Below are 13647 nucleotides of genomic sequence, written 5' to 3'. Positions count from 1 at the left end.
AGGTCCAATTACATCAAATTTATTTCCTACAAAGGTCCAGATAAACAAACTGACCTAAATGAATGACAACAGTTATTTTAAATACTTAAGTGTTAGTGATTGTATGACTATTGGCCACTGTTGGAGAGCCGCTGGATGACCACACTGTTGGACTCATGTTGAGGTTGTGATTGATTTTAAACTGTTTTCATCATTGACTTTTCTTTTTCTAACAAGCCATGTTGTTGCTTCAATACCAAAAATAGTAAATTAAAATAACCTTTATAAAACCATGTGAAATTATTGCCTTACTGACTTGTTATCTATCTCTATAGCTAGCTGCCTTTGCCTTCATCGTAAATGCATGATTTTTATTTACGTAACGTTAACTGAATTTTTTTTCATTTGCTTAGTTCGGTCTGCTGAAATACTTTGCTGGGACCGCATCCTGTCTGCAGCCTGCCAACTGATGGTCCCTAATCGACAGTATATGTAGCATATGGTTGATTACCATGGAAAATAATACCAATCAAACTGACTCAAACAAGGTTACAACAGAAGCCAATGAGCGCCTACCTACTGGTTTCTATTATAACCATGTTTTGAGGCTACAGGATTTCTGTATCTTCACTAAGTACCGGTAATGTGTTGAAGTAATTGTATATAGTAGAATTTGGGTGAGACTAGTTTTACATGGAAAGGTGGGGTAATGCAAGTCACCACAGGACATCTGTAATGTTTATAACATGGCAAAAGAAGTCTCAGTACAAAATGCTAAGAAATAAAATGCTACTCATTTTATGCAGTCTTTATTCCAAAGTGTAGAAATTATGTAAAACATTAATTTCAGTTGTTTCTTTGTTTACCCCAGTCATCTATATTCCTGTCTTAAGTGAACGTGATGTGCCGGTAGAATTGTCTTAGCAAAGCTTGAGAACTTGCAGCCAACAGTCAACATCGTTGCCTTAAATCAAACTTTTGTTTTTATGCTTTTTACATGACATTTTACAAGCTTTAACGCTTAGAGACATATACTTTCAGATTAGGACAATCCATACTGGCTTTATTTGTAACACAAGTGAATAGTGTTTTCAAGCTGCTTCATACATAAGAAAATTCATTTTCCAGGGAACAGACAACGTTTTTACCATCATGCTGAATCACACAGGATTCATTTAACATGTTATATCACATTTTACATAAGGTAAAAGGTGCCCAAACTTAACATAGTGGTCACCAACCCTGTTCCTGGATGTCTACCTTCCTGCGGAATTCAGCTCCAGGTGAACATATCTGACTCTACTAATTACATGGACTGATGATCTGGAAGAGTTGGAAGTGAACCTTAAAGAAGGTAGCTCTCCAGGAACAGGGTGGATGATCACATCATTAATACATTCCAATAAACCAGAGACTGTGAATGAACTCACTTCACCATTGACAGTCTTGCTGTTTTAGTGTGTACAGAATGCTTTAATGCTGTATGCAGGTCAGGGTGGTTGAAATCTCTCTGGCCGGCCGTGAACAGGCCAGAGTCCCACTGGGCAAAGCCCGGGGCTCTGTCTCTGCATATATATCAGACAATTTATGAATTTTGCTTTCAATGGCAAAAAAAAAAAATATATAACAATAAATGCAGCCTTTTCAAGCTGGGCCAAGAATGACCGTCACAAATTACGAGCCTGTGGTGCATTTACAGCTATAAATAAATAAATAAATAAATAAATAGAGAGCAGAGATAGAGTGCAAGGTTGCAGGGCAAAGAGAGAATGAAAGAGGCACACTGGCTGTCAAATGTTTGTGGACACCTTACTTGCTGTTGAAATATGAATATCCTTGCAGTTCCCTTAGAAAGTTCTGAAAAATAGCAGATTTTTCAAATGGTGTAAACAGCATACCTTGAATACCAGATTGGAGTAAGGTCTAGTAAGAGAGCTGGATTCTAGCTCAGTAATCGGATTTCTTAGTGCATGTATACCCTTACTTGGATTACTTTCGGATTTCTCAGTCTGTGTAGGTGTGAAAACAGACTGCGGTAACAGAAATAAGCAAGCTGCGTTTAACACAGCACCTGCAAGACGGCAGCAAAACACTTTCGGAGCTACGCTGAAACCAACTACATGCTTGATTTGAATATATTTAAGGATTTAAATATTCTTGATCTTCTGGATGATGTATGTTCATATTACCAGGTAAAGTGGCACACAAGGGATTATGGCAGAAACCTGATTACTGTCTGAGTCATGTAGACCCTGAGTTTCCCCCATTATCCGATTACTCAAGTGCATATAAACCCAGTGATCAAATTACTGACAGAATCTGATTTTCTGCAGTTGCTGGATTATGAAGTGCATGTAACTCAATGATTTTAGTTTTCTTTTGTAAACTATTGGTCCAAAGGTGCCAAAAGAGCTTTGTTTATTAACAAAGTAAAGCTGCCCCTAACATGCCACAAATCTCTATGTGTAATACTGTTTTAGTGAAAACAGAAAGAGTGAGAGAAAGAGAGCGTGACAGAGACCCCTGATTAAATCATGCATTTCTTCAATTTTCTGAGTAAATGTAAGTTGGCACATCCTCTACAGTGATCAGATTTCTGTATATTTTAATGAACAATTACTGTGTATTCGCTCAATTTAACATACTGCAAAAATAAATAAAACAAAACCGGTTCAAATGATATGACATTTTATTTATGTTGTATTTTTTTTAATATGCTGCAAAAACAAATGAAAGCAGTGCATGAACATGTGTAGAAGTGTCTGTAGAGGATGTACTAATTCATTTTCACTTAGCAAAACAACAAAATGTGTAATCTGACCTTTAACCAGGGGTACCCAAACTTTTGCAAATGCCTTTGTGTGTGTGCATGAGAGAGAGAGAGAGCGAGAGAGAGAGAGAGCGAGAGAGAGAGAGAGAGAGAGACTACCAGAGTAAGCTTAGTTGCGCAAAAGGTTATGTGTATTGAGAATGTGTTTGAGCAAACGCAGGCAATAAAAGTGTGTGATGTGTGCGAGAGAGAAAAATGCTCTTAACGGACAGAGATCGGGGGAGGAGGGGGGGTGAGTACAGAGCGTGTTGGAATGAAGAAAGGCAGTCTCTCCTGACTCTGACAGGCTAATTTTGGGAGCGGGGGCTCGCTGTGGAGACGCAGGAAGACAACAATTTTGTTCCATTTCCATAAAATAGACCAGAAACCTTCTGTTTCTCACCAAGCAGCACCAAGCCTGCTGCGGCAGCCTGCCATTCATCAACCCGCAAACAACAGCGCTGACGGGGGTTACCCTGCACCCCTAACTCCATATCTCACCCACACACACACTTAACTATTCACCTTCGCACATCTAGCACTGCTATACCACACTCACACAGACATGGTCTGACATCTAGAGGTACTTTTCCCAAAATATTCCACTGGTGTTACACAGGTAAGCTTGCAATTTTTGTCCTAAAAGCAGGGCTGAGAGACTAATTATTATTTTTTTTCCAAAATCACACTTTGAAAGAGAGGAATTTTCAAATCACAAGAGCTGCAATTTGAGCTATACCCTACATTTTTCAGCACTGTTTTAAGATGGGTGTTTTAATGTAAATATTTTGAACAAAAAAAGGCCTGAAGCTTAATTTAAAGAAGATTACAGCATTTTCACCACAATTGCAATATTGGTGTGAAACATTGCAGTTAGATATTTTCCCTAAATTGTTCAGCTCTTCTTTGACTTCCACTGACCAGGCACTACTCACGTAACACATCAGATTACTAAATACTGAATATAAGCAAACAAATGAAGAATCGGTACCATAATACTGCAGAACTGCAGTCAAACCCTGTTATTCTATTGTTATACATACAAATTACTATCAGTTATTTTTGAATACAATTCTCATCTTTAATGTTTACAAAGTTAGTGCTACCAGTCATTTGGTCTGTATAACATGTATTCAAAGGTTAAAATGAAGACAGAAACTTTATTCCTCAACTTTTAAGATGAAAGTAATTAGTCATAAAACACATCACCAAGATTATGAATTACAGTACAGAACACTCAGCACTGCAAAGTCATCCATCCGTCCATCACTACAATTAATCAGTTTATCTATCAGTTCATTCATTCATCCATTTATTCTTTCTGTCCATTTATTCATCAATCAATCCCACCATCAACTCATTCATCTGTACATCTGTTTATCCAGTCATGAATTTTTCTATCCATTTGTCCATCTGCCCACCCATCAATTCATTCTACCATCCACCAATTCATTCATCCCACCATCCATTCCTCCATTAGTTCAATCATCCGTCTGTCCATCCAGTCATTAATTGCTTTGTCCATTCATACACTGGTGCATCCATTCATCCATTACCAATCACAACACACCTTCTCTTAACATACACACTGAGATTCAGAATCCAAAGACCCCCACCCCCCTACAGTGTTCTTTCTCTCTCTCTCTCTGACACACACGCGCACACACGCACGCACGCACGCACGCACGCACACGCACACGCGCGCACACACACACACACACACACGCGCGCACACACACACACGCGCGCACACACACACACAAAACCACCCCCATATTCACTGCATACAGCTTGTTTATAGAAAACATCTGGACACAATTACCCGCTCGGCAGAAAGCACAGCAACAGTTTTTGTTGCCGCTGGAGTTTTGGGGGAGGGGGGCTCACAGGAGAACAAACAGCACCATTATTTACACACCAGAATAAAAGAGGGTGAAAAACTTACCCCAATACCACCACAGGGTAACCTCACAAACATGGGTGTCACAGAGCCTAGAGAGAGAGTGAGAGCGAGAGAAAGAGAGAGAGAGAGAGAGAGAGAGCAAGAGAATGAAAGGGAGAGAGAGAGAGAGAGAGCGCAAGAGAGAGAGAGGAAGAGAGAGAGAGAGAATCTTTGAATGTTAAGTCACCTGATTTCTTTCATTTATCATGTTCGTGTTCTTAACGTCATTGTAGCACTCATAAAAAAAAAAAAAAATTAAAATTCATAACCACTCAGAGCAGCAGTATGAGCTGAACAGAGTGGAATCGGCGAGCTCCAGCAAGTGAGTGTGCATATGCGTGTATGTGTGTGGGTCAACTTCAGTACAGGACCTGCTGTTAAACCATGCGTGGGGTGTGTTTAATCGCTGAATGAAAGCACAATGTTGAAACGCTGTTTAATCGCTGAATGAAAGCACGGCAGGCTGAAGTCATGGAAAACTGTGTGCCAGGCAGAAAGGTGGAGGTGGCCTTGACTGACAGCTCAGGGGCAGATTTAAATCATGGCCACTGCTGATGAAAGGCAAAAAGGTGGGACAGCTGCTGTGGGAGAGTGGAGACACTTGGCCAATACATTGTTGAGTTGAAGGCAGGAGACATATTGCTAAGGTACACTAGAATCAAGAAAGGATCTCAAAAACAATGTGAGTGGTCACACACACTCTCCAAGAGTGACATCATAAATCCTTCTATATTTACAGTTCTCAGGTCACATTAAAACCGAAAGACAATCAATTTGTGAATGCTTCATGATAAATGTACAACTAAAAAAGTTCACAATTTCTTGGAATATAGTCTCAATATTATTTATTATTTTAATTTTTTTGTTACATTAAAACAAGACTTTTCTTTCCTTGTTCTGAAAAGATACCATTTATGATGTTTGTTCTGGCAGATAAAAATGTAAAAATATTGATAGTTTGAGTTCAGGTAATTAGGTAAGTTTAAAGTCTCAAATTGTGTGTAAATTGTTTGTATTTTCTAACTTTATGTCCGCCATTCAAAGATATGGCTAACATGAGTTTAGGGATTGAATGATAAGTGGAATTGTCTAAAAGCAAAACAGAACTCACAATACTGGATATACAAGTTATTTAACAGTTGGCTCCAACAATATGATCTGACTGGCTGAAAAGCATCTCGCCAAAATAAATAAATAAATAAAAATAATTCTCCAGAGCACCAAATGCTAAGTAACCATTTGCTTTACTCTGCATCTGTTATTGTGTTTCTACTTTAGCACATCCGGAAACAGAAAATGGAAACATTCATTCTACAGGGTAATATTTGACCCGCAGCCTGTTTGAGTCTGAAGAAGAGTCAGCAGGACATTAAATTCCAAACCTGTCATTGACTCTAAGCAAGATTTTTGGCAGCTGTGACGATGGAACTAAACAAACTAGTATTAGCCTGAGATTAACAGAAAGCAATTCTGCAAACAGGAGGTGGGTTAATATCAGAATTGGGGTGATCGAATATTCATGCCTTCAACTCTTGTCTGTGACAGGGTTTTGGTCATGATATTACTCATGATAATACACTACACTGAAATAAAACTTAAAGTGTCACTGGGGCAGTCCCTCTCTTGTCACTGGGATGGTACCCTCTAGGGTATCTCAATACCCTTAGCCCAGGAACATAACTGCACCATAATCAATTGAAATAATATTTTCTAAGCCGTGTTGACTCCACACACTCCGTCTTGTCTCCAGGCTTTTTTATTTTACTGTTCTGTTTTAAAACATTAGGTTATGAAAAGATACAAATATGTATTTTCTCCTTGGACAAAACATATTTAAGGTAACCTTGGACCTTAATAACACTGTTGTACCTTTTGAGAGCAAATTTACTTTGTTCCTTGATTAACAAAAAGAAGTACCTGCATACTATCTTTATTTCTAAGATTGTACCTGTTGTACTCGATTACATAAATGTGCGGCAACAATGGGTGCATCTTAAAGTAAATTAACTCACTCACTAGAAGGGCTGTCTGGGCACTTCTGGATATGTAGTGATCATATATGATCCCACATCCTGGCAATGTATTAAAAACAAATGGCGCGCATGTGTCTTACTGTCTAGTTTCTGTCTCAGTGGGTTGGTTCCGTAGAGCAATACATGGGCTTCAGAGTGGACCGTCTGCAGCTCCTCCAATGTGGCCTTTCTGCCCCGGATACACTAGAGACAACAGAAGCAGAAAAAAATGTAAACAAAAGAATGAAAAATATGACCATCTCTCTTTACCCCAAATACAGTCGATCAGCCAATGCATATCGGAAGCTTATAGCCTCAGTTTAACAATATGCCAACTGCCTGCCTCAGTCATTACACATTTGCTTAAACTGTGTCATGGAATTGAGTAATCTTAAACAGACTTATGTGGTTTGACACTGAGAGACATGTGTGTTATGTGTTATGCACAAAGAATGGACAGAAGTACGTTACATAGCTAAAAATAACAGTAGCAGCAGCACATTTTCCCAAGACTTTGCCAATTTTATAGATAACAGCATGGCAGAAACAAAGTCTATTTGAGCTTCTTTAACAAGTTGACGTGGATTGAGGCAAGTGCAAGATGAATTAGTTAAGACGATGCGAAGTACTGGAGCAGAAGCTTTAGCTATGAGCATTAGCTATGTTAACCTTGCAGCTCCAGCGCAAAACTAAACTTCAAACTTCAGAAACATTTCTTACTGATCCACTGCTTGGAGTAAGAAGAAAATTCTGTAAATTAGATTTTTTGCCAGACTACTCCTTTAAGGTCCATCCTAAGCATTGCAGTAGGTGTTGGAACTGGGCATTGAGTTTCAGCATTTGGAGGATTACTAGCCTCCTGAGCCCGCTACAGCTGCAGAACAAAAAAGCCAGAGCTGGGAAGCTGCTGCCACTGCGACTCTGCAATAACCTGAGCTTTCCCAACAACAGCAATAGGCTTCAACAGCAATAGGCCGCCATGGCAATCAGCCAGGCCACAGGGGTCCACTGAGGAAAGAGCCGCTCACCTGTGTGTGTGTGTGTTTGTGTGTGTGGTGTATGGAAGTTAAGGTGACACCTGCAGCAGGGGAGGGTGTATTAGCTCTCAGATTTAACAGGAGGGGCAGTTAAAAGGGGCCCTCTGGGGCCCTGGCTGAGGCTGGCGGCAGCTTGAAACAGCACCACTCTATTTAACGGCCCCCCTGCTGTAGATTAGGGAGTATTACAGTCATGACTGCCTTTAATTGAGGCCCAATTCTGTGTTCCCATCGCGCAGAACAATAAACAATCTCACAGAAGAGCTAACTACTCCCACTTCCCATACCACGCAGAGAGGAGAGAGAGAGAGAGAGAGAGAGAGAGAGAGAGAGAGAGAGAGAGAGAGAGAGAGAGACGAGAGAGAGACTCGCTGCTTTTGCCGTGCCTGTTTACTTGTTTGTAGGAAAACAGAGACGGCAGCTATGCGACTGACTCTAAAAGCTCTGACGCAATGGAGCATAGACCAGGAGAGGGCTGAGGTGGGAGAGATTAGATCCAGCTAGGGCCATTAGACATCAGTCCAGACTTAGTCACAGTGATCTGCATGATGCCACAGCAGAAGAATGAATCACTACAGGTGTCCAGGCTGATAACACCAGCATCGAAGGGTATTTCACATGAGTTTCTCCATTCGGTCAGATGGCATAGTACCACCTTTAATTTTCCAATACTAATACTGATACTGAAACCTTGAGTATAGGCGGATACTGATCTGATTGTTTTTCCTTTCAAAGCTACTAAGCTTATTTTAAAGCTAATATGCTATTAAACAAGAGTAAACATGTCAAAAATGATGTAAAATAAAGTATTTTAGTGTAATACTTAGCTGGCTATTCATTACACTTATGTTAATGTTATGGTACCTGTGGCTACTGTTATTAGGTGACCTTTTAAAATTCGCTTTATGTTGTGTTAAAAACATTTGTCATGTTTCAAGCTAGATTTAGTATGGAATTTGACCAGATTTGTTCTTTGTTCCTTCTACAACACCCAATCTAGCATTTTCTGCTAGTATCAGCCCACTAGCGATAAGGCCAGAGCACACTGGACATGCTGTGTAGCGTCTAAAAATTTGAAAGCATTGTTTTAGTGAAGCTGCATATAATACCACTGACATCTGGTGTCAACATATGCTGGCACTTGACTCCCAACATTACTCAATTTCTGTGCCAGAGTGCGCTACTCAGCATTGTCCTATTACTGTGTGAAATTAAACCCAGAATATGACCACAGAAATCACTGGTATGTGACTGGTAGGCTTGTAATTTACATTTACATTACATTTTACCTGAGTCAAACGTTACTAGCATGGTCTTCTTTTGCTATGTAACTTTAAGCTTGAAAATGGCAAGCTAAAGCTGATGAACTCACTAAATGTTGCTGAAATTTGTATTCCATTTAATACAGAGCAAAGTGTAAAATTAACTTTTAATGTTTTAAATGTAACTTTTAATGAGTTTCATGTTCATCGCCGCTTTTACTGTGACGCATTCTACGTGATATAGCCGTGCTTTGTACAGCTACTCTCCAGTGTGTTTAACCTAAAAGTCAGATCTGTTCAGTTGGATTAGAGCTAGAGCATATTTCTAATTGGAGCAGCTTCAACTTTTGGCTTAAATCATCTGGAAAGAAGAAATGCTTTGGGAAATCCCTGCTGAAGTGCTCATCTAGGGTCTGATTCAGAATTTTGAAACATAACGATTAGATTACTGTGGAAGAAGGAGAACTAAAACTGAAACATCTCCTCCTATTCTAAGTAGATTCAATGCATAAACAGTCAGTCTCTGTCTGTCTCTCTTTGATACACTGGACACAATCATCTCCTGAGTGTGCTCTTCATGTGAGGTGGCTGCAGCACAAGTTTACTCAGAGCCTTAAGAGAATGTGTTGCAATGTGGATGGTTTCACAGCGCCCTCTGGAGCTGAGAAACACTGCAGCCACTGCTGCCAATAGGAATTTGAAGTAAATGAACTATTCTAGAACATACTTGGATTTCTCTCTGTATTCATTTGTGAACAGTTTCTAATTTTTGTAGGGTTTTCTCCAGGTGTGTTTTGTACCTCACACTTGCCGCGCAGTCCGGTCTCCTGCAGTCTGGACCAGATGCTCTGGATGCGGCCTGCGTGCTCCGGGTGGGTGTTGGTGTTACCACACATACACTGGTGCTTCTGCATTAGAGTGTCATATACCAGCCCTGTGAACAGAAACTCATTTACTTCTTATCATCATCAGTCTGAACAATGAAAGGATTTCTTGAAAACTGATAATGTGTTCAATGTTTAATTCATTAAAATGTGCTTCAAAATTAGAGACTTCCGCAACACTAAAATGGATCAGCATAGAGAACTGGAGCTTCGTGCTCTACAGTTTTTCTATTACTGTAATAGAAAGCATTTACCCTTAATTTACTGTACTGAATTAACTGCACTTGCATCTTTTTGGTGACTTACAACCAAACCAAAATCTCCAAATATTCAGCTTAAGAACATTTTTATTAATCAAAATAAATGATAGAACAGAGAATCAACATTATTACAGGAGAAAAATAGATTAAAATGAGGAACAGCCACTTTATAGTCACATTAAAACATTTAAGGCAGCCATCTAAAGAAATGTGAATTTTTGTTCTGCGTCTTTCATACACACAAACAAGTAGAAATATCTGCGCAAACGCAAATAACAAGATATACACAGAAATAACATGAAAGCATGAACAATAAAGCCAGTAGAAGATTTCACTTCAAATAACCAGAACAGATCTATATAAATAACCCCTAAAACCCCTGAAAAATGAAAGCAATGTTGTTGTAGGAGGCACAGTTTAGATGCAGTACATCACAGAACAGGTTTGTTTTACACCCACACCAGAACACTCTGCAACCTGGATTTGTTGTTTAGTAACAACAAAGACTTTCAACCATCACCACAAGTTGGCATCAACCAGTAAGTGTAGATGAAGCGCTGAGGGCAACCAAAGTCCTTTAATACTGAGTACCTGCAGTTAACACCGCTCAATCTGATATTTATACTTGCAGTGTGATTTCTATTACATTAAAGCTGGCAGTATAATTAAAATAATTAAAGGAACTAAACAAAAATCAAACTACCATCAACCATGCTGTCACAAGTACACTTAAATAAAACTCTGAGTATGACTTTTGGACTTTCAGCACTGCTAGAGGTTAATTTGGTGCAGTGATGTAGGCAACCATATGACTTGGACCAATCAGAGTCAGGGGGGCCTTTCAAATAGCACCATATGAACTTAAAACACCACACTGTTTCAGCCAAAAATACTTTTTTTTTTTAAATTTCGACACATTGTTTTGATTCAAGTATACCATCTTAAGCTTAAGTAAAATCCAATCCAGTTTAGGTAAGATATACAAGGGTGCCAATTAAATAAAAAAAATACAGTAAAATTCTTTCAGCTTTTGGTATGCACATAGTGTAACACAATGAACACTAATGTTTTAATTATTGTGGCCTACATTTTTTTTAAAATACCATTTTATAGTGCCTTGAATGCTCTATTTTCATATTTCACACTGCTCTAACAAGCAAAATACTTAAATTCTTAGTTGTTCTGATCTATTTGGCTAAATGCGGCTAACACAACCACGTTTCGACAACAGAACTGAAACTGAAATAGGCTCATTACAACCAATACTGCATTAAAATATGACCAGTTCTGGTTTTTCAGATTGAATAATTACAAACGGTAATGTGAGAATATATGGTGAGAATCAAGCTGGACTCACCAGTGGTAAACCGTGGTTTAGCTGGCGGTTCTTGCACCACGATAGGGAAAGTGGCCGAGGCCGGGGATGACTGTGCTCTGGACAGGGGGCGATGTCCAGGGAATGTTACAGACAGGCCAGCAGCTTCCATCGATGCCTGATAGTTTCTCAGCTGATGGATCCTTTGTTGCTCCAACAGGAGAGCCTGCTGCTCAGGAAACGGAGAAAACAACATGAACATATGGCATACCATATATAAAACAAAACCTTTGAAATCGTTTGAAAGAGAGAAGCTTTAGGCCTCTAATTAGAAAGTCTAACTTCAGAACGAGGTGTAGCTTTTCACCGCCGCATACGCCGCAGTTACAGAAACCAGCCACGAGGTGGCAATGACTACACACTTGTAAAATGATTGGCCCAAAATGATTCTCAGTTAGTGAGGGATAAGAGGTTAAAAGCGAAAGTCAAACGGATTTTCAAGAAGGAACCCCAAGATCCCTCTTTCATTATTCAGAAGCAGTCATAATTTCCAGTTACTTAGATCCACTCTAAATGACAACAGGTCAATCTATTTAGATAAATTCATGCCTCAGAACAGAAGTTCCCTTCTAAATATATGGTATCAAATGCTTGGGAATGCTTATTTAAAGGGGTTTTCCCTTTACTTATTTATATACAGTCATATGCAAAAGTTTGACCAAATGTTTTTTATATGTTTAACATACTGGAAAAAAGAAAGAAAAAACATGCCAGAACTTTTGCATAGGCCATATGTTGTTTTCAATTTCTTCCTCAATATGTTAGCTTCAGCAAATAAACAGTAACAGGGCAAGAAAAAACACCAAGTAGAGAATTTGTATATACTTTCAGTAAGAAAATGTAGTTTGATCAGAGGTAGACAGACTTTTGCATAGGACTGCACTTCTTTGGGCATAATTTAAAAATCACCTCATGATAAATTTAAAAGTTTAGTTTTTTCAATCCATAAATATAATTCTGCATGAAATGTCAAGCAGTTCAGCTGGATTAAAATGAAATATATATATATATATATATATATATATATATATATATATATATATATAATCAAATGTATCCAAACCCATGAATGATGCTGTATCTTCAAGGCTACACCTCCTAAAAGTCCAATGAGCATCATCTCCTTCACCCCCACCATTCACCCACAGCAAAATCTACTGCCCTCACTTGAGTAGGAGTGTGCTGAGACATGACATGGTGTCTGTATGTGCGTGTGTTTGTGTGTTCAAGCGTGACTGTGTGGGTGCCAGCATCGCTCTTAGCATAAGCCAGCAAAATGTTTTTACAGTCCACATGCAAATGGCAAAAAGAGCTTCAAACAAGACTGAGCTTCAAACAAATCAGTTTATCACTTATGCTTTATTATGACTATGACTGGCATATAAGAAGTAGTCACATTTATGACTTCAGTATCCTCTTTTGTGCTCACCTGTCTGAAGAGCAGCTCTTGCTCAGCCTGCCTCTCTCTCTGCTGTAGCTCCTCCTCCAGTTCGTCAGGTGGCTCTTGTTTGATGGTGACCCCTCGGGGCAGACCCTCGGCCGGGTCAATTATGGCCTGGTGCTCTCTCAGCTCCTCCTCCGTCTCTTCCGGGTGACTCTCATGCTGCCGGCTTGGTTCACTGGGCTTAGCCATCATCTACCAAAGTAGAGACCGGCAGTTTAAGTATACCACTTCAACTTCAGTATACCACTCTTATATTCCCACTACAATCATCTACACTGTTAACTCACTGAAGAAGGCACTACAGTATATACATTTATATACTGTTATGGTATTTAATCTATAAATTCTTATACATTTTTTTATACTTATTTTGATATTACAATTTTATTTCTATAAGAATAGTCACATAATGAGTTATGCATAACTGCACCCCCCCCCCCCCCTCTCTCTGATGAAAGACATAAATCACTCTAGTCCAGACAGTGTATTACAGCTGTTCTTGTCCAAACGAATGTATAAACAAAGGGAAAATGAGAAACAAGATTTACATTCACCGGGTTTGTTAGGACTTTGTCTTTGTCACTCTAAAACATAAGAGTATTTATTTACAAAGGGATGTAAACATATTAGCAGTGGTGATACA

General features: G+C 39.1%; 1 protein-coding gene across 3 annotated transcripts in view; it reads right to left on the bottom strand.

The window, feature by feature from the left end:
- The window catches only part of hdac4 (histone deacetylase 4), a 226699-nt gene that overhangs the window by 43246 nt on the left and 169806 nt on the right, over positions 1-13647 (bottom strand). For all 3 annotated transcript variants that reach the window (XM_017691600.2, XM_037539185.1, XM_017691602.2), the window contains 5 exons: positions 12990-13196; positions 11543-11729; positions 9842-9975; positions 6844-6946; positions 4734-4780 (listed from right to left, as the gene is read on the bottom strand). In XM_017691600.2, coding sequence (XP_017547089.1) covers positions 4734-4780; positions 6844-6946; positions 9842-9975; positions 11543-11729; positions 12990-13196 — 678 coding nt within the window. The remainder of the gene's footprint in view (positions 1-4733; positions 4781-6843; positions 6947-9841; positions 9976-11542; positions 11730-12989; positions 13197-13647) is intronic.

The sequence above is a fragment of the Pygocentrus nattereri genome, chromosome 6, assembly GCF_015220715.1.
Source record: "Pygocentrus nattereri isolate fPygNat1 chromosome 6, fPygNat1.pri, whole genome shotgun sequence".
Lineage (NCBI taxonomy): Eukaryota > Metazoa > Chordata > Actinopteri > Characiformes > Serrasalmidae > Pygocentrus > Pygocentrus nattereri.
Note: the sequence above shows the minus strand (reverse complement) of the source record. Positions and strands in the feature narration are given on the sequence as shown.